Source organism: Phalacrocorax aristotelis, chromosome 7 (assembly GCF_949628215.1).
Source record: "Phalacrocorax aristotelis chromosome 7, bGulAri2.1, whole genome shotgun sequence".
Classification (NCBI taxonomy): Eukaryota; Metazoa; Chordata; class Aves; order Suliformes; family Phalacrocoracidae; genus Phalacrocorax; species Phalacrocorax aristotelis.
The window spans coordinates 54,787,818-54,808,865 of record NC_134282.1 but is presented as its reverse complement, the minus strand read 5'-3'; the positions used below and the strand labels follow the sequence as shown (position 1 = coordinate 54,808,865).

Sequence of the window (21,048 nt, the reverse complement as noted above, 5' to 3'; positions counted from 1 at the left end):
CAGCGCTACCTCCACAATACGCTTAAGAAACTGAACACAGATCTCTAGTCCCTACGTACTACACTTCTCCAGATAAAGGTTTAAACAGTACTAAGACCTGCATGCTGCTCAACACACAGTTGCTCCTCTAAAGGAGCCAGTGGAAAAGAAAGTTCCGGTTTGACCACAGAACTACTTACTTCTTAGCGACTGCCTCAAACATGCCAGGCTTCAGCGGCCTTTGTTGTTTAAATTCTTCCAAGTAAGCGAAGTCTCCCTTGGTGATCACTTGTTGATACAGAACTTCAGCCCAGTCTGGAACAAACTCGTAAGCCTCAGCCACAATCGCCGCCTGCAAAGAGAACAGACACTGGAATTACTGAGCAGGAAGAGTTTATTCTTGCACAGAAACACTCCTATGCTTAGAATTCCTTAGTATTCCTTAGTATTCTAAGGAATTCTAGGTATTCTAAGGAATTCTAGGTATTCTAAGGAATTCTAGGTATTCTGCTTGGCCCATCTCTTGATGCTGTTCTTGAGAGCAGCTGTATTATAGAGAACTGCGAGGGTAACAAAATGCTGCAAATAATTCTCCTGAACAAGATGTCATGGGGGGTTGGTTGTTCTCTTTAAAAAGCCTTTTTCTTTCTGATTTCCAAGGTCACAAAACGACGGATGCCAGCGTAAGTGAGATTTCAGGGCTCTAGCGTAGATTCAGAGCAGCCTGCGGGCCGCTGGATAGCCAAGGTCCTGGCCGTACAATGCAGCACCAGCAAGGACTGCTAAAGCTTCGGTCCCCAGCGGGGCTGCGCGTGCATTTCCACGCTTGGTCCCATCTGCAGCAATATTACGAGATAACACTCACGGCACTTGGTGGCCACGTGGAAGAGCTGAGCATTATGCTCAGAGAAGCAGAGTGCTTCAGTACTTGCTGTTTAAATCAATCATTTTCAGAAAAAAAAAAAACCACAGATAAGCCAAGCCCACCTGATAGAATCTAGGCAAGGACATGATGGAGTCCATCAGGTTCTGTCTGTTCAGGTTGATCAGCATGGTGCTCTGGCCAGCATTGAGGAAATGCAGCTGGAGGGTTATGAGCTTCGTTAGCCGACTGCAGCGCAAGGACTGGCGGACGCAGGAGTCCTATTTAATAAATCGAAGACAAAAGCAAGCTTTGGACACACCTTTCTAGAGGAAAGCCATAAATATTCCTGAGAGCAACAAGGAGTTCAGAGATGTCTAGCATTTACTCATTTTCATCATGGCAGATTTATCATTGATCATATTCCATTAGTTTTCAATGAAGCTTCACTCAGCACAAATACTACTTTCACCATAATCACGCCAGTTTTCACATACCCTTTGTATTGTTCTACTCTTGCCCGTCAAGCTCATAGTCACCCTCTGAAACTGGGGAACCTAATGGTAACCCTAGAGCCTGGCCAGGGAGCAGCGTGCGGCTCCTCGGTACGAGAGTGCGGAGACTGCTGGGAGACGGCTGAGCTGGCAGAGTATGAGATTCCTTCGCTTCTACCGGGACAGGATTCTGCACACCCGCCCTAGAGCAGCTCCATTAGTTCTCCCAGTTCAGCTCACTCCTTACGTGCCCTGATGCTCTACAGAAGTCACACAAATCCACCTCATTTTACCTTAGAATAACTTTCTGCCGCATCGATAAAGAGAGTCAGGGCTTTCATCAGCAGCTTCTTTAAATTTGCAACATCCCGAAGAGATTCCTCTGAAATGGGAGGAGGGGGGAAGAAATGAGTAAGCTATTATTTACAAAGGTGACAAAGTAGGTTACAAAACGACCTCCTGGTACCAAGCCTGTCCCTAGTGGTGTTTCAGAAAGCAACAGCGGACGTTCCGCCTCCCATGCCTGGCACCGCAGGACCCTCACGTTACAGTAAGAGCCAAAAACCTCAACTCTCTGAAAAATACCAGAGCTGCCAGAGAAACTGTTACATACCAGAGCGCCCCAAGGCTGGCAAACAGGGCCCTCCCTCCAGACAGCGGGGTTCAGCGGATGTCACCCGGACAACACAGGCAATCGGAACTACATTTACCCATCACGCCTCCCTTCTTCAACTAACTTGCTCGTCTGTCGTGGCTTTGCAGTTTCCACTCACCCCACGGCTGAGATTCAATCAGTTTAAGCTGTATGCAAGCAGCAGCCTCATGGTTCTCTCCAATTTCTCGACACATACTGAAGCAAAGGGCTATCATGTTGTGCTTTTCACTGTCCCCGGGGCGACAGCGCTTGATGTAATCCAGCAGCGCTGTCTTCAACATCCCGCTCTGGCCAAGGAAGGAATATCAGGTGAAGATTTGGAAAGCCTTTTTTTTCATTATTCACATTTTGGTACCCACAAGCAAAACTGTTCTGGTGCAATTTTCCAAGAAGTGATCACCACAGTCTGAGGTTTCTCCGAACTAATTTAAAACGTAATGGCAATATTATACTTGGGCTTAACTCCATCACGCCCGGTAAGAAAATCCAGCACCTACGCTTTATTGGTTTACACACAAATGTCGGAAGTGACATTTGTTTATGCCTTTTTGTTACAAGAAAGCTATAAATATTTATGATTGTTACAAACCCCTGAAACATTAACTGGAAGTAAAACCAAAGCAGGAGGTGAAAACTCTAAGTGATATTCCCAAGCTTGAAGTTTCAGTGCTGCTCTCATTGCAGCACTGAAATAATCAGAACAAACTTCTTAAACTAAAACCAGAATAAAACCCAGAATTCATTTATTACAATAAGCTGGAATAACACTTCCTACATGTCAGTAATTAAAGTCCCCAGAAAATTCCACCATGTTGTGTAAGTAGCATTTCTGATGCGGCCACAGAGTCCTCTGAAAGCTTTCTCCCCTTTATCCCCCTCCACCTACTGGGTCTAACTTCTTCCTCATGAGCACTTCAAAGTAGTGCTTCTCATGCAGCAGTTCAAATATGTAGGTCATTTCATTGTATCTGCCAATTCCGGTGAGGAGACGAACCTGTGGAAGTAATGGTGTAAGTATGAAGCCCAGTGCTGGGCCGGCAGACGTTCCCTTACACCTGCGGAGCTTTTGTCCTTAAACCAACCTACTGCACCTTTTTTTTAGCGTGAGGTGAAAGGACGTAATTCTAGCAAATAAAAATATGCAGCGAACCTTCTAGCTATGGCACCGTTATACTGGGCACGCCTCAGACTCTGGGAGTCCTTTCGGGGCAGGACTTAAAAGATGCGTGACAGCCCGGTAACACAAACCATCGCATTTCACCAGGAGCTGAATTACTTTGACTTTCCCATTCCAATTTACTGCACTGTTGCCACCTCAGCGTTCCACCATCTCCACCTCTGTTTTTCCAGACAAGTCTTTTGTGCCATAAAAATCATCACCTGCGCGCATCAGACCGAACACCCGCTTGTAGCTTCTAGGGAGAGGCAGGACAAGGGCAGTCACGCAGAGGTGAAAGGCTGTGCTCCGTGCCAGCACCCACCCGCGCCCCCCGCACTGCTCAGGGGCAAAGCTGCTTGCTAACGCGCACAGGGAAGCCTTCACACGGCGTCTGGCTCCACGCACACGGCACCCAAGACACGTACCACAAGTCCGTACTCTTCGTTAGGTGCCAAATGCTCGTCTGTGAGGAGCCGTGCTGCCTGGAGGACTCTGGTGATTCCTTCCATGTGGCAAGTCAGACTAAAGCAATTGTGGGCCAAAATCAGCAGTTCTGTAACTGAAGAATAGAAGAACTCAGGTATTTCAGTCAATAAGCTGAGGAAGTTACTTATTCTGCCCCTCTCCAGAAGTGACATCATCTCTGGGGAGGATGCGCCACCTTTCCAGTCACAAACCGCAGAACTGCATTCGAAAGTTGAGCTATTATCGTTCTGTCCTAAGCAATTTTAAGCAGCAACAGTTGCTATAACAGTATGCGTTCAGTCTGGATCCTCAATCTGTGGGGAAGTCTGGCTTTTTTGGATTATTTTCTGAAACATTATTTTATTCCGCACACAAAACTTCCAATCTCCTCCACCAAAAGCTGAAAAACGATTCATTTAATTGCATATGCTAAATAAATGAGTGAAAACAAGACATCTTAGCATACCCCGTTGTCCACGGAAGGCCTGATCCAATACTAATACTACCAATCCTAAAAGGGATTGGGAGAGCGCGGAGTCCCAGACCTCACTCTCGGCACCACGCAATTCACTTCAGAAAGGTAGTATGTTACACACCCTGGTACAATCGTCTTTAAAAACGCAGATTTTGAGAACACAGTTAATGTCATAAACCTATACAACATATTTTGAAACAAACCAATTATACCTCTACCTGTAAAAAAGTGCTGTCGCAGGGACTCCATTCAAAGAGAGGGGGAGTCCTCCAGCACAACTGGGTAATTCCCAACGTTGTTTTCTCAGAGCCCTTTCCTTACTTTACTCATCCATACACAAAAAAATACTAATATTCACCCTTGTATTACTTAACCAGACAAAAAAAGGGGTAAGTTAAGATCTGACAACAGGACAAACGTGTTAGGGACATGAAGATTACATGGAATGTGGTATTTTTAATTACTGATTTTCCCACAAAGGTTTCCCAAATTTCCAGTATTATAGCTGGATTCTAATGGAAGAGCTTCAACACTAACCTCAGCCATGCTTTTGCTTCTGCAGAACATGTCCTGCAAGATGCTCCTTCCTCACCACTCTGGACCAAACAGCACTGAAGTTCTGCCCATGCTAATACTCACGAGACAACTCACACTAAACCTTATCTCATTCGTTTTCCTCAGAGATGAACTGCCCATAATAAATCTTTTTTAAGAACAGCCTACAGCAGCAGTTTGCCACTGGTCAGCAGCGGCAAAACAGTGCCAAAGTACCTTGGCTACGGTTTATAAACTCCGTGACATCATCTCCGTGGTATATAGAGCTGCAAAGTGTAAAATGGACTTCAGTAACAAAAGATCTAGGAAGTCAGTTTAACAAATGGATAAAGAAAGCAATTTCTAATTGTGATTAATATGAAGAAACTACAACAGCCTCCTTCTGTACCATGTAACTACAGAAGTTCAGGTAACTCACTGACTGCATTTCCCGGCTGCCGGCAGAAAAAAATCTGTACTTTGTTTGGAAAGTGAACTGAAGCAACACCTTTATTTGCTGTGCACTTACTCAGATCTATTAACATCAAATTTGACATCAGTAATAGATGCTTCCACCAGCATTGCTTTTATTCTTTGTGATGTGACTTTAAACCAGGTAACGCCACGCTTAGTAACGCACTAGTTGCATCAAGTGTTCTTTGCCATTTACTTACTGCATGACAGCTCCCCACGTGGTACGGAGGAAATTTTATCCAGTAACTTCATGCCAACCAACGTATGATCCTGGCACAGCTTAGCAAGCTGCAGGAATGCCTGACTCTCAGCTGCAGGGTTCAAAACATGTTTCTGACCTGTGTCCACACAGAGGGAGAGTTACGTCACACGTGCTGATTGCTCAGGAGAGATTAGTTCCGTTAACAGAAGAAAACCGTAACAAACCAATACAACTTCACCCAGACTGACCTAGGACTTGGAGCTACGACTCTAAAGACACTTTTAACCTCACTGCTTGAATTTAAGAATCAGATACTACTTCTTTGCCAGTTCGATCCAGTGAAATCCTACCGAACTGTATTGCTACTGTATTGACACCTATGATCTCACAGATCCAGTAGGCTGCTGCCGCTCCCCTTCCTTACACAACACAGCTCTAGCCCGTCCCCTGCAGCGGCTCCAATTCATGCTCTTCCATGAACCAGTTCAACTCATGAACTCAGCAGAAAACTCTTCTTTTCTGGATTTGTTTTCTGCAGGGTTAGTAAGCTGACTCTTCTGAAGGAGGTGTGTCAAATCATCTGAGCTAACGGGAACTGGTACGAGGGGAGCAGCACGCGAGGGGCAGCACGAGCTGAGGAGAGCACACCGGGACTCGAGAGTCTCCATCCGACGCCTCTTTGTTTCTCATGGAACTTTGTCGTTAATGTTGTGCCAAAGTAGAAGTTACTCAAACGGAAAAGCCCCCCAGACAAATTCCTGCTGTTTTGAGGAACATCCCTCATTTCACAAAGTGGAGGAAAAAAAAAAGGGAAAATCTTTTGGCCACGCTTTTCACAGGGAAATTAACATGAGTCTTTCCAAGTCAGGTGACGTGGGGCTGCAACGATCATGAGTAAAAAACCCAAACAACCCTTTTTTTAAAAACTGTTAAATCTATATCCATAAAAAAAATAAAACCTTAATTACTGCAACACCACACTGGACACAAAATTAACTAAAAATAGACATTTGTATAAAAACTTACACAAGACGTAGGAGGTTTACAAGCCTCACCGAAGAGCTGCCCAAACATTACTGACTGTGATTAGCACTGAAATAGCTGGAGAGCAAGGACTGTTTTTGCGATACACAAATACCGCACTTACAAACCCAAAATGCTAAAATACAAGATCAAGCCTCTTTACTACCTTTCCTTTCTGAAGACGCCGACAATTCCTGCATGATTTCTTCAGCCACTAGCTCTGCCACAGTTTCAGGCTGGAGGCGCTGCGTGGCGATGAACGCCTGAGCTCTCCTGCACCTGTCCGGCTGGCGGGACGACAGAATTGCTCGAAGCACTTTTTCAGGGTCGTGGGCTGACATTTCACTGTAGGAGCAGTTCAATTCCTAAGAAACACACACGTACTTAGATTGTCCACAGCAAAAACTCCAGCCCAGAACACGTACTGACCAGCAGCACATCTTCACCATGAGCTGACACAAGAGGGGATGCCGGAGAAGCAGACAAAACTCAGTTTCAAAAAATGCAAACATAATCTGTCTGTATATCAGTCAACAGTGCCTTCATCTGTATATCTTCAGTATTAATGTTCTCTGGATCAGGATGGCAGCTAAGTACTTTGCATTTGAAGTTCAATAGTCACAGAGCTGTCGCCATGGACAGAGATGCTTTCCAGGACCAAATATAAACCTTAAGACTTAAAATACCTAGAAGACAGACAGGAATATTTCCTCCCAAATGAAGAATTGTGTTTTACTGCATAGATTTTACTTATGAGGTTCCTTTTCCTCTTCTTTACATACCACAAACTCTCAGTGAAAAAGATATACTAGTTTTCACATTTGCTACATTTGGAAGAGTCGTCGGTGAGGCTCTGTAAATACGCTGTGTAACTTATTCCAACTTTACAAATCTACCAACTGATGCAAAAATGTACATCATAAACACAGTGATCGACTCCTAATTCGAAAGTACGTACATCCCGCTTCAGGCAAGGATTATACAGACGGTAGAAAAGGGAACAAGCCAGTCGTAGGACTACTACTTAGCTGCTCAAACCTGAAGCACTCACGCCAAATATTCGAGGCATGAAAAATTCTGGAGGAAAGTCTAAGAACCTCTGTGACAAAGATGATACTAATATTTTCAGCACACACGTTGCTGTTTTTATTCAGAAAAGACTAATGTTACGTTCCAACAACAGGGAGCAGGCACCATGGAAAGGGGTCCTGAACCCTGAAAGCAGCGTTCAGCAGCACCCTCTGGAGACGCAGCAGAGGTGGGCTGCCTGGCAGTCACGGAGGTCAAGGAGCAGAGAGGCAGCAAACAACAATCTGCTAATTCTCCCATCACTGGCTGGGTCAAACCGCTTGGAACTTACTAGCCACTCCTCTGAGCAGCCTCCGGGTAAAGAGCTGCCCCTGTGAGGAGCCTGCAGAGCACTTCCACGCTAAAACTTGTACGGCAGCTGCTATCTCTCTGCCTGCTTCTGGGTCGGGGTTGATTATGAAGGCATCCCACAACAAAGGCCTAAAGCAAAGTGCCAGATGAACAACATATGCTTGAAAGGTTATTTAAAAAGGCACATCAAAGAGACACAGGCTGAAATCTGGTTTAGTGGAGTCAGAGGTAGGTGCCTGGGGAGTCTGGGAGTCGAGTGCATTTCAGCACTTCATGCTAGGAAGCATCTGGCCATTTTTCCACACAAAGGCTTGGTAACTTCACCCTCCGAAGGTTGTTTCAGGCACCTGATGAATACTTTCATCACTCTATCCTTTCCTCCACAAACTTCCACAGCACAGCTTGATACAAACCACTTGTTTCTTCAATAACATTACTAGACACATACCTTAGAAAGCTCATATAAACAGAGAACCTGTCTGCAGTAGTTTCTTCCATGGATACATTCATCTGTCAGAGCCTTCAGACTGGTAACAACCTCATCATCTGGAGATGAAGCCACAATGTGAGTCCAGTCTTCCAAGCTTGATGCTGGAAACAAAAGCACTGTAACTTCGTTTCTCATAAAGACAGAAAACACCAACCAGCCCTATAGCTGGAGCAAGACTCCAGAAATGTGTAGCAAATACCTTCTCAGTCTTTGAAAACTGAACTACTGACACCTATGATTATTTTTTTTAAAGTTTTAGGGTACAAACAATATGACAGAACACAAATGAGCCAGAACACCCACAATATCATCTCAGATGTAAAATTCCTAAGCATAAAAGAGAATAAGGGCTCAGCAGCCTTCCTCTGTGGCTTAGGCTGCATTATTCTCTTCTATTCCTATTAAGTTTTATACGTGTTGGTATTAGAAAGTAATGTTCCAGCGGACAGCTTTCTCATTCAGACTTCATAAATACGCAGAGTACTTTATACATAAACATTATCAGCCTCACTTATTAATAAGAAACACTAAACCCTTTATTATGTACAAAGAATCCAGAAAAAAGAATAATTAAAGCATTTCCACGTTTCAGCTCCAGAAACACACTCAAGATTTACTAGAGTGTGTATTCCAAAAGCAGGAGCACAGACGCAGTTCAGTGCTACTTTACTGGAACAGAACCTTGAACTATAAAAAATGAACAGTTAAGAGACTACAGAAACTGTATACAGAAACACCCTGTCTGAAGCACGTACAAGCCAACGCATATTACAAGGCTTCAAATTCCTTTCACTAGAAGATTTCTGAACCAAGGACATAACCCGCTGTCAGGAAGACCTTATTTCCTGCAGAAATTTTGGGGGAAATTAGCGCTGTAACAAAAGAGGAAGAATCCAGTGGAACCCCAGCAATGGCACTACCTGTCAAGCGGGTGTTACTTACCATTTGGGACCCTGCTCTGCTGAGATGCACTGCTTTCAGATGTCTTCTGTCTTGCTACAAGGAGAGCCTGAATATCTGTGTGTAACTTGTCTAGATCGGTCTCCCCCGAGGCCAGAGCTCTGCAATGCAACACCACCGAAACGTCTCTGTTGTAGAAACGGAAATACTGACAAACACGGCTGGCTTCATGCACGCTTCCTTCATCAAGAAGGCGTCCGATCAGAAACTTGAGTGATGCCTCTTCATCCTTAGTCAAGGTCTGTTGCGACTCTCCAAATGCAAGAGCCTCTAGTTTTAAGTACTTTGGTGTGTTCAGAGCAGGTAGCTTTGAAAAAGAGAACTCCCTAGCTAAGTCATCAAAGGTAAGATCCCTGTTCACCACAACATGGGAGGAAAATCTCGGCTTGCCTGACCCTTCATCTGTGGATAAAGTTTGTCGTGTGATGCGACAAATCCAGATCTGCTTCTCTAGTTCTTCTAATTTGTGCAGTGACACCGAGTCATTCTTGGCTAGCCAATGGCCAGCTAGGGTAAGCAACAAATGCCTCTCCATAATGCTGCTGATCTTCTCCTGAGCTGAAGATTCAAATACTGTGTTTGCCTGGTTAAAAAAAAAATCCGACGCAGCTTTGCTGGAGATGGAGTTTTTCACAAAGTTGACGTTACATTTTTTCCAGAATTCAATTCTTGTCTGGTTTTTATGCCACTGCCCCACGTCTCTTAAACGATGTAGATCTCTTAGAACCTGCAAAATTTGCAAAGAAAATTCAAAAAAGAAAAATCATGCTGCATGGCTAGAATACTGAACAACTGGATTTAGATTAAGTGTCTCAATATGCAACAAATCACCAAGGAAAACTGGTTGTAGAGCAAGTAAAAATAGTAAGAGAATAAGGAAAGCTACACTGTCCTTTTCAGCTCAGCACTTCTAGTCAACTTGTGTGGTCTACTTGCATTTAAAATAAAAAGTGATTTGAAGAAAAAATTTGTGTGTCAGGAAGACTAAGTAGTAACATTCTCAGTGCTGCCAGTAATCGGAGCATTAAGAGGCAAATACCACCATTTAACTATACTGTACCTCTTGGGTGACTACATTGTCCACAGGCAATTCAGCTATTGCTGCTACCTCCCGAGCCAGGGAGAACATTCCCTTCTCTTGTAGCTGCTCCAGAATTGACCTGCACTCGCTCTGAAATGTCTCCATGCTGTAGCTGGTTAGGATGGAGCGATTAATTGATACGGAGGAATCCTTCAGGGTCTCACTGAGTGCACAGAGTTTCTTCACATAAGGGCCTGTTTTAAAAGAGCATAAACAATTAAAGGTAGTGTGTTTTTAAACCTGAAGGAAATTCTGCTGCTTATTTCAGCATGCAACCCTGCCAGAGAAGGAGCACAGATTTTGCACTCTAAAGCTTTCATGGGACTGAAAATAAGCTCTAAATCCATAACTAAAGCACTTCTGTAGAGAATCTGTGCGCCCCTCACCAACAGTCGCACATAGTCGTTCTTACACACACAATAACATTTTCACCACTGCAGTTCACCACAAGGACCAGCTCTGGTAATATAAATTCTTATACAAAAATAGAACAGTATGAATACACTTAAATGCTTTCAGTCACTGCAAAAACATTGCACGTGGCCCTGAGATTAAAGCTCTAACATCATCTAGCAGAGGAAGCTGTCTTTACCATCGAGCAGATGATTATCGGCGGCAGCAAACAGCTGTAAGAGCTTTCCTAATTCATATTCCGTTCTACATTGCTGCATCATCAATTCAAGAAGAACCAATGCTTGTGACTCCAACCACTGCACAGGTAATTCTGAAGCTGCTGGTTCATCTTCAGTTTTAAGCTGTGTAGATAAAGATTTTTTTAAGTGTTGGGTTGTGGGTTTTTTTGCAAATATATTCTGCATTTTGGTGGGAATCGCACTGGAAATGGAAGGCGTACCAGATCTACCTCCTCCTCTAAGCCAAGAACTGCCATCCCCAAGGGGGCACTGAACCATCACCGATGTATGCTTGACTTTGATACAAAAGTAGTGAATTTTATGATGGGGTGGCTGCCAATTACTCTTGATAATCATGGAAGAAATAAAAGATGCAAGAAGGATCAGAAGCGGATAGATGAAAGCAATTGCTAGATTAATAGCTCTCGTCGTGCAGCTGTATACTTTATAAGCATACCTACTATGTGAGTGGCGCATAGGAAAGGAGGCTGATCTAGCCTTAGCTTGAATTGCAGGGAGGAAAACCACTCATGACATGGAGTGTTAGTGACCAAGATATTCAGGGAACTAGAAAATTGCGATGGAAAGGAAAGAACCGAAACACTTTGTGAAAACATCTGTATGAGACAAACAAGCAGTGCATGAAAACACTCTGGGCCTCTTAAAACCGACTGCGAAATCAGTGTTTTACTCAAAGTGTGTAAAATTCAGTTCACTGAGTCATTTTCAAAGAAAAGTCTACACAACTACTAAAACTAAAGCAGCATCACAGACTTCTTCCAAAGCTTCGAAACATATTCAGAAGAGTTGTCTGTCTTAAATAATATTTCCTGTAAGTCACTGGTTTATCAGCTCAGTAGTGACTTACCCTGGTCAAATCAGAATAGAAAATATCCCGCGCTTACCACAAATAATTCAATTTACCAACTGTGGGCCTACTTGAGTCAACGCCAAGCTTCAAATGGTAAACTGCACACACAAGGGGGGGTGACACTCTATTTCAATCTGCCCGTATCAACTTAAAATGATTTAGAAAAATGCACTGCTGGTTTTGAACTGTCAAAACCACTTTTCCATCAACTGCCAGCAATAAAAAGAATCTGCTGAAACCTCCTGCTTCACAAATCAGCTCCTAGCTGGTTCTAAGCATACCCTTTTTCATTATTTTCATATATGACATTAGGTGCCTATCACATTCTAAAAAGGGAAGATGTAGGCAAAGACAACTAGAGGAAATGAAGTTGCTTACTTTTGTGAGACTTTCCTGAAACTTGTCCAGTTTGGTTTTAGCTTCATTGTATTTCTTACTGTTCATACATAGCTCATACATCTCCAGTATATACAGTAAAGGGGAATCCTTTAAGACACAAAAATAGGTTATAGTTCTCTCCTAAAAGTCCCTCAACAAATGTAGAATTTGCCTTCCTCGATACCAGCACAATATAGTTCTCGTTTATTAAAGCTGCATGCAAGGTCGGTATATGATCTGCAAATGTGTAATAATTGGAAGAACTTCCATGCAAGGATTTTCTTAGTTGACTGGAATTTTCAGTGGATTACACTCAGGTTATCTAGGCCACAGAGAACAAGACAGAGGGGGAATTTATAGGCCATCTCCTCTCCGAGATGATTTGAGATACACTCAAGAATACCACTAAAAAGACATTACCCTACCTTTAAAAAGAGCTGGAATCCATTTAGAAGCGTTTTACTTTTTTGCTTTCTTAAAAAGACTTTCCAGATAACTGACAGGTCATGAAGATCCCATTTGTGATTTTCTGCTGAGCTTTGAATATGGTTTGTTGCTTCAGCTCTGGTAGTATCATCCACAGTAGTAATTATCCAAACACAGAGACAATGAATAATGTTTGCATTCTGCCAGATGACAAAAAGGACGGTTTTATAATAACTAGAGACAAACATCACCTCGCTATAGATCACTTGGCCAAACGTGTCAAAGAATTCATAATTACTACAAAAACTGAGGAAAAAAACTCAATTAATGCAACCTAGATATCTACCATTTAACATAATTATGCACAACCACAACTTTTTTATTACTTACGCCTCTAAAAGATAAATAACTTCATCAATACTCACTTGGAAACATGCTGCTAACACACTCAGAATGGGAGTGTGCTCTCTCAATCCTTCAGTCAAAAGGTAACGTGAAGGGTTGGGGTTCCCCTGACACTGGAAAAGGATTTGAAAGAGACTATCTGCATTTTTGCCCTTGGCCACACTGGCAGCACTGTTGTCAGGGCTCCCTGCATCAGGACACAGAAATGGTAACTTCTCCAATGCCAACGTCAAGTGATCCCGTAAAATGGGAGTGAAATCTTGAAGGATAGAAATGACCTAAGAAAACAGAACCAAAAGGGTCTGTACAGAGTGAGATACGAAGTGGACGAGGGGGAAGAAGGTCCGAAGCATTAAACACATCGAAAAGACAAATAAAACATTCTAATATTGCTAATAGTTTATTAATTTATTAATACTTTATTAATTTAAAAGTTACGTTCGAAACCAAAAACGGAAGACTTGGATTCTCAAAAGCTTAAGTATCTTTACACAGAAATTGATGTAAGTTTTGAAAGGAAAGATGAGTGGCTTTATTAAAACTTACATTGAACACGGTAACTCACCAATAAAAAAACAGTAACTACATTATTTTAAATTAAACTTACAAGCAGTACGAGTATGTCATAATTTTAACTAAATTTAAAATGAAAATTAAGTCCCTTCTTGGCAAATAGTTTTGTGCCCGATTCACTTCAAAGAGGCACCCAAATCACTCCTCTCTGAAAATTGTTTTCTCCACTACCAATTAATAATGTCACATAAAATTTCTCAAACAGGGAATTGTTTTCCTAATCTTCTCCTTTAACAGTTAGCTTTCATGCCCTTAGAAGCATATTATATATGTGCTGAACAGTCAGCTCCCTCTGGACTCAATTTCCTTTGCCTTGCGTTAGCTTTACACGTACCAAGAGGGAGAGAAAAGTAGAAAAGTTGGGAAATCGGGCTGTAAGAGAAGGGCTCCCATAATCAGGGGACATCAGGCATCCTGAGACAACTTCTGACTGCCTGGAAACTGAGGAGGCTTCGATGCTATGTCTTCTCCACAATGTGATATTCTCCTGTTAAAATAATCTATTTTTTCCTTCCTTTTTTTTTCTTTTTTTTTTTTTTTTTAACATCACAGACAAAGAACATTCTTGATAAACTCTATCTTCATTTAAAATCATACACAGATTGATAGCTTACCTCATCTGGCTGGTAGCTGTACAGCTGGGCTTGGATGATGAACTGCAGCCAGTCGTTGGATTTGGCACATTCCTTTAGGTAAGATGTACTCAGCCTGATATTATGGAGTTTACAGAACTGCATCACCAAAGACCACTGCCTTCTGGAGTCACTAGATGTCCTGCATGGAATTTAAAGAGCTTCAGCTGAAATAAACTGGTATTTATCCCAGTATTTATTTCTTATCCCTGGTATTTATACGTTAATAACGTATAAACTCGTCGTGTGGCCTGAGATCCTTTGCCTGCAAACGGCAACACCAGCACTCCGCTGACCTCACCACAGATTGGGTCACACTCCACTGCGGGAGCTCCCGTACTACACCCTGTGGACATCCCACCCAGCAAGGCAGGTACATTGTCCCATCTTGACAACGTAGGCTTTGAAAAGAAGTCAACAACCTTCGCCCCCAAGCGCGCTGCAAGAGCTTTGTGCAACAGTGAGTCCAACATTCTGGCTGCACCTCCTTATTCTCGCCAATACACACCTATTACCTTCGCTGTCAGAAATACCACGACTATATTCTAAATTCAAGTATTGTTGTTTAGTTCACTGCAATAAAGCACACAGGGATCTCTTTAACATTGTCTGAATACACAAATGGTAAAATTCAGTGCTCAATCTCAATTTGCCAGCATAATCCTTTAAATCATGTTTTACTCACCTTTTTATTCCTTGATGCTCAACTGCATCCCAAAAGGCTTCTTCTAAGGAGATAAGAACTTCTGCTGCTGCTGCTTGTTCACTATCAGCCAATTTTAACTTTTCAACTGTTTAAAAGAACGGAATACTATTTCTGAGATGCCGTTTGGCATTAGAGTAAGGGTAATATTTTCAAAAGTACCAGAATCAACAAGCAGAATGAATGCTATTAATGTAAATGTTTCACTAACTATGCCAAGTCTGGCACCAAAGTGGCTACGTGATACTTCAAAAAGAATTTCAACTTTCAAAACACATAACCTTTCTTTTTTTTTTTTAAATAAACTCTACCTATAGTTTTAAGTAACATATATGTTTTCAGAGTGATCAGGAAAATACAAATAAATGCCAGTAGTTTCCTAGTTGGGACAAAAGACATCTGTGGACCTTTAGTTAGAAATTCAACTTCTGAAGTTATTCCTAGGATAAATTTAATTTCCTTACAGCTTTGAACATCTGATTTCACTGCAGCTGTAAGACAGCTTTCAAGTACGAAAGAGAAAAGAGATTTAGTAATGTCCCTTTGTTTAATCCTCTAGTTATAGTATTACAACATTAGGCTGACCCTTACTAAATATTACACCGAGCCTTAGGCAGCTGTTCGACAGCGTCTATTAGATACTCCTGCAGTTCTGGCTGCAGGCCATATCACAGTCTTCCTGCCTTATTTGGTATGCCAGGTTCAAAATGCACCTTCAGAATTAGTAAGAAGCAGGAATAAAAGAAGAGCAAAAGTCTTAGCACTTCAAAGGACAGGATGCTTTTACTGCATTCCTGAGAGGTCAGGCACCATCTTTCAATCCATCTCTGCTTCTCTTCCCAATACCTAGTACCCTGTTCTAAAGCAAACAGAAGACACCCTTACCCAGAGAGTCTCTTATTTGATTGTGCTGAGATTCTTCATTTCTAGTTCTGTAACTGAAAATTATGTTTGCAACTTTAATATCGACCCTGAGTTTGAGGCTGTCGAGGCCGAGCAATTCCAGAAAACACACGCAGGCTGCTACTACTGAAGGTACACTGAAGAAGGAAAGAGCTAAAATATAGGCTTCATTTCCAGCTTGCTGAATCCTGAAACAAAAATAACACCAGTTAACACATATGATTTTTAACCAATTTTCAAACACAAATATTCCCCGTGTAAACAAGTACCTACAAGGTTTACTGAACTCACAAACTTCATTAGCATGAAAGACATTCACAAACCAAAAGTTCCATATTTATAAAAAAAAATATATGAGGATACATACATATAAAAAAAAGTATGAGAATAAAGCCTCACACATGGTAAGCACGGAGCTTGCAATTTAACAGACTGTAACAACAGCTGAAGCCAATGCAGTTGATATTATAATTAACGAAAACCGCCTGCCAGCAGTTTTAGCGCAGCAAGTCCCGCTGCAGAGTTTACAATCCAAGCACAGCAGCATCAAGAACCTGAAACTGATCTGCAGGTTATGCTAAGCAAAAAGGCACCCTGAAGGCTTCTGCCGTGGCTGGGTCACTGGTTATCTGAAACTCTTCCAGAGCAGTAACTGAAAAAAATCAACGCATGTGTGACTGTCTTTTAAACTATTAAGTACTTCAGTCTAGGTTAAGGGATGTTCTCCTTTCTGCCCAAATCTTGGCTGCTTACACAGGAGAAACTGATCCGTATAGAAATGATGAAAAGAAACAAATAGTGACTAACACACAAACAAGACATTCTAGAAACAACGTGATTTGTTCTGATGTAGCTCCTTCTAATTTTGAATATACTTAATAGCAAAATCAATATAGCCAAGCGAGATGTGTAATCTGACTGCATCCTTTTGAACACGATTTTGAAGCTTCAGCCAGAAGATTTAATTCCTTCAATCTCCAGTACATTACTTGTCTTATTAATTTAACTGAAGAAGTGTCACCCTTAGGAAATGGCAAAGAAAAGGGGCATCTGTTTTCGACAAAGTGATCTAGCGGCTCAGGTCCTTAGAAGAAAAGCCTACATGTGGTTGATTGGAACATTCTTCATTCCTTGCTTTCATTGTGCAGATTTTATTATTTAGGCAATTCAAAATAAAGCTCACCACCTCTTACGCGATATTTGATTCCTAACCTACTCGATGCTGGGCTGAACAGACTCCTAGGGCACCTAAAATTCCAAGTGATGCAATGCACACCACTTGTTTGCTGTTGGGGAGGATTAGGGTTGCTCCATGTGCTAGATTATAACTTCAGAAGAACTATCAGACTGTCATTTTTGAGAAGACTTACAACTGTTTGGGGGATTTGCTCTTTACTAACTGCTGGACCAAAAAGGTACCAAAAGCAAAGGATGGACGTCCATGGTGCAAATAGTACAAAAAATCCAGTCGTTCCATTATAGCATATTTGTTCACCAGTTCAGGGGATGAAAAATGAGGAAAGTCACTTGATGCATCTAGAAAGAGTATCATCATTATTATGAGCTGATAAACAGTTGAATTAAACATAGAAAATGGCTTTCAGCTACAAAACATGAGATGACAATCAAATACCTCTCCTCTTGTTCTAACTCAAATCTCAGTATACCCAAACCCCACTGAAACGCCAACTCTCCTTGTAAAACCAGAACTCTCGATCACTTCTTAGGCCCTCATCTTGCTTTTAAAAGAAAATACTGCTTTTCTAGCTCATAATACATTTAGGAAAGAAAATCTGTCTGTGAAGAGCTTAATGGAAAATGGTAACCTAGCTAGGATTTAATTTCAGAACAGAGTTTTAATAAATTACACTATTTTTTTTGTAGAGGAAATGGCCTTTTGAACAAGTTTCTCTGCCAGATCATCCCACTGGAAGGTACTTTATCCTAGGTGCTCAGGCTAGAAAAGCACATCAAACTTGAAAAGTAACATACCTGATAGAGCAAGAGTATTTGTTGACTGCCAGCCAAATAATTTTGTGGGATCAAAGGGCGCTAATGACTGAAAGATTAAAAACAAAACACACTGAGACAGCTTAAGATTTTCACATCAGACCAGACTACAGAATATTTAGGGAGCTATGGTAGCAGACAGCCAGGAATGGCCTGCACTGCCGCCAAGCAGTGATGTGTCTTGTGCAGCTCCCTCTCACAGCTACATACTGGTCTAGTCCGTAGGATCAGAGCACAAACCAGCGCAAGGAAAGGCTTAGACTTTGGTCTAAGGAAATAGGGAAAGAACATGATTAAGTATTTTGCGAAACTGCGATCTTAGGAAAGGTAACACTTTCCTAATAATGAGTAATTCGTAGCATTTCTTCCAACTTCCAGTTTATCTCATACCACAGATCTGAAGTAAAAGGAGTTTGCCCAGAAACATGTCACGACATTCCATGAGACACTATCCTTTAATTCTAAACTTCATTTGCCCTTAGACAATTAAAAATATTTGAATTTTTGTAATACTAAACAACGTGACCACTGAACTGCAACTCTGACACTCTGGGACTGCTGAAATTAAACACCGCAGATACCGACACATGCAGGGGGGGCGAGGGGAAGCCAGGCTCACAGTATTTAGATACCACTCTAAGAAACAGTTCAGAATGAAGCTAGAAACTTTAGATCCAAATTACGGATTCCATCACATGGTCCCCACCCTCCAGGCTTTAGCTGAGAAGAAGCTTTTCCTTGTTTCCTTTTGTTCTGCCAAAAAGCACTACCAAGAAGCGTTCTGCGTACCTGGATAAGATGGTAAAGAGAGATGTCAGGTGGCAGAATTCCATGAGAAGTACACGGGGGAAAGAGAGCGGCTTTGAGTTTGGGGTAAGGAGTCAGCGCCATTTTTAAGAGCTGTGGATCAACTTTCTTTAGAGGTTTTTCCACATCTTCATTCTGGAGAACCTACATTGCAAGGAAGCAAAAGTATTTCATTAGGAAGAAGAAATTGCATTAAGACAATAATAAAACAATCTCGGAACGCGCCAAACAAACTACCTCACGGGAATTTGACATGTGGTGACAACACAGAAAGTGTCATTTTTCTCCTGGAAAATCATTTTAGGTTATATTAGACACATCTTCAACATGACCTGATGGCTTAGGCTACTGTGCTTTGCACCAAAAAGCTACCTTTATTAATAAATTCTGTTCCAACATGAGGCTCACCAAGCATTCTTCTCTTAAAAGTGTAACAGTTTATAATGTGCTTTTTGATTTCTGTAGCACAATGCAACTGGTTAACACAATGCAACCAGTAAGCTGAAGTTCTTGACATGTGCCCATATTTTTGGCCTTTAAAAATAAAAATATGGAAGCTGAGTAACACCTAGCAGAGACGCTGCCCCGTTACCCACTGCTTCACTTACCTGAAAACTACAAATGACTACAAGAGGGGACAGGTGTCTCACACAGGCACACCGTTTTATAAGCTGATTGAAAATATTTTTGCAGACTAAAACTATGTGAGGAACACAAGCGTCTGTGACCACTGTCAGCTGTAACTGGTACGAAGGAGTTGGAGACTCCAACTCCCAGCCACTGTGACTTGCTATTTCTAACCCACGTAACCTTGAACCGCTCTACTCGCTTCATCTGGGAACACCGAAACCAGACTTTTGTATGAGAAGAAATGAGATGACAGAATCAGTACGTTTATTTGTATTAATGTATTCCTTCGAGTTTTCAACACCACGTGAGAACTCCTCCACAAGCTTATCGATAACCTGTTGTGTGCAGTACCTGATCAACTCCTCCAGGTGCATACATTGTAGTAGCAAGCGCTAACAGCGTACGTCCCTCCAGCAGCATGCTGCTCACGCTGGCTTGGTTACTAGGAATCAAGATCTGAGCATTTGCTAGACTAGCCTGAAAAATCATCTTCGGATCTTAAAAGAAAAAAAAAGAGATTTAATTTCATGCAAAACCAATATTAAATGATTAAATCATGCATTCAAACTGTCCTGCCTCTGTGAAAAAAGCTGAATTTTCTATGTTTTGTTGTTAATAGCAACTTCTTCTCAATTTATTTAAAAATACAGATAAGCTGTTCTAAATTTGACCAAGCTTTCCCCCATTTCAAACCACAGTTTTACCCACACGGACTGATTTGGATTGAGTCCCACAGTTTAGCATTGTACTGGTTCAATTCCTAGACTGATCACACATTCTGAAAAAGCTTCACTTGGGCTTATTTTTATAATAAAATTATAACTATAAATTTTTATAATTTATGAATTAATAAAATATATCGTATCTAAAAATAAATTATAATAAAATTTAAACATTGTATGTAAAATATATTTATCTAGAAATGAAATAAGTATATAAAATAAAAATATTATTTAAAATAATAAAATTTAAAATAATACAACCATAATTTGTATATTTGTTAACGTATGACTCTACGAAAGATGAAATGTTTTTTAAAAAGTAAAATGACGTAAGGGCACAAATTCTACTGAATTACAATGATGGTATCTAAAAAAAAAAGCAAAGACATAATCCAAGGGGCAGAGAAGTCAAAATGCATTTTGACTAGAGAACTAGAAAACTCTAGTTTCTCTAGGAACTAGAGAAAGCTTTAATTTTATCAGAATATGCATTTTTTATGAAGTCTCTTTCTGTTCAACTTGTTTGGAATATAATCAAATTGGAGGTAATGATGGTCATACACAAAATAATTCTGACGTATCTACACCCTCCAAATCTTTACGCAGGGATTATAACCCACATTACAGCGGTGAAGAACTGATGCACCTGCAACTGATTCGCCATGGTCAAAAACAAGTTTGCAGCAGAGCAGAGAGTTAAACCCAGCTCTGCCAAATACTCAGCTGGCAGCACGAACGTGGGACCACCTCTGGAGCGAGGCGACTCCTACCTCGTGGATTACTGGCAACCCCTCGACACTGCACAAGGAATTCGAACCAGGGATGCGCTTCGTGCAGCTCCTTGTTATCCAAAATAGGGCAGTTTGAAGGAGTTAAACTGGAAATAAGACAAGTAGCAGCATGGTGACAACACAGCATTTGTAACCATCCTCTGCCGCAATATAACACTGCACTAAAAGCGACGAGCATCTGACTCAGTGTTACAGTGACTCACTTCATCCATTCTCGTGAAGGAGTCAAATCTCATCACCCTTCCCTACAAGAGGTACAGCTTTAGCTGCTGTGGCATCTCTGGCAGCTCCCTTCTTTAAGATCACGTTGCTGTGCTTGCTTGCTTCCATAA

General features: G+C 41.5%; 1 protein-coding gene across 1 annotated transcript in view; it reads right to left on the bottom strand.

Moving 5' to 3' along the window:
* Window positions 1-21,048, bottom strand: part of SPG11 (SPG11 vesicle trafficking associated, spatacsin) — a 37,080-nt gene that overhangs the window by 2,515 nt on the left and 13,517 nt on the right. Inside the window, exons 17-39 of the mRNA XM_075100856.1 lie at window positions 20,696-20,802; window positions 19,555-19,700; window positions 18,556-18,717; window positions 17,749-17,815; window positions 17,127-17,292; window positions 15,739-15,944; window positions 14,836-14,941; window positions 14,133-14,292; window positions 12,966-13,223; window positions 12,540-12,740; window positions 12,115-12,222; window positions 10,826-10,988; window positions 10,213-10,427; window positions 9,135-9,879; window positions 8,151-8,293; window positions 6,489-6,687; window positions 5,298-5,435; window positions 3,575-3,708; window positions 2,877-2,984; window positions 2,109-2,277; window positions 1,629-1,717; window positions 967-1,122; window positions 180-331 (exon numbers count right to left, since the gene is read on the bottom strand). Of these exons, the coding sequence (XP_074956957.1) occupies window positions 180-331; window positions 967-1,122; window positions 1,629-1,717; window positions 2,109-2,277; window positions 2,877-2,984; window positions 3,575-3,708; window positions 5,298-5,435; window positions 6,489-6,687; window positions 8,151-8,293; window positions 9,135-9,879; window positions 10,213-10,427; window positions 10,826-10,988; window positions 12,115-12,222; window positions 12,540-12,740; window positions 12,966-13,223; window positions 14,133-14,292; window positions 14,836-14,941; window positions 15,739-15,944; window positions 17,127-17,292; window positions 17,749-17,815; window positions 18,556-18,717; window positions 19,555-19,700; window positions 20,696-20,802 (4,098 nt within the window). The remainder of the gene's footprint in view (window positions 1-179; window positions 332-966; window positions 1,123-1,628; window positions 1,718-2,108; window positions 2,278-2,876; window positions 2,985-3,574; window positions 3,709-5,297; window positions 5,436-6,488; window positions 6,688-8,150; window positions 8,294-9,134; window positions 9,880-10,212; window positions 10,428-10,825; window positions 10,989-12,114; window positions 12,223-12,539; window positions 12,741-12,965; window positions 13,224-14,132; window positions 14,293-14,835; window positions 14,942-15,738; window positions 15,945-17,126; window positions 17,293-17,748; window positions 17,816-18,555; window positions 18,718-19,554; window positions 19,701-20,695; window positions 20,803-21,048) is intronic.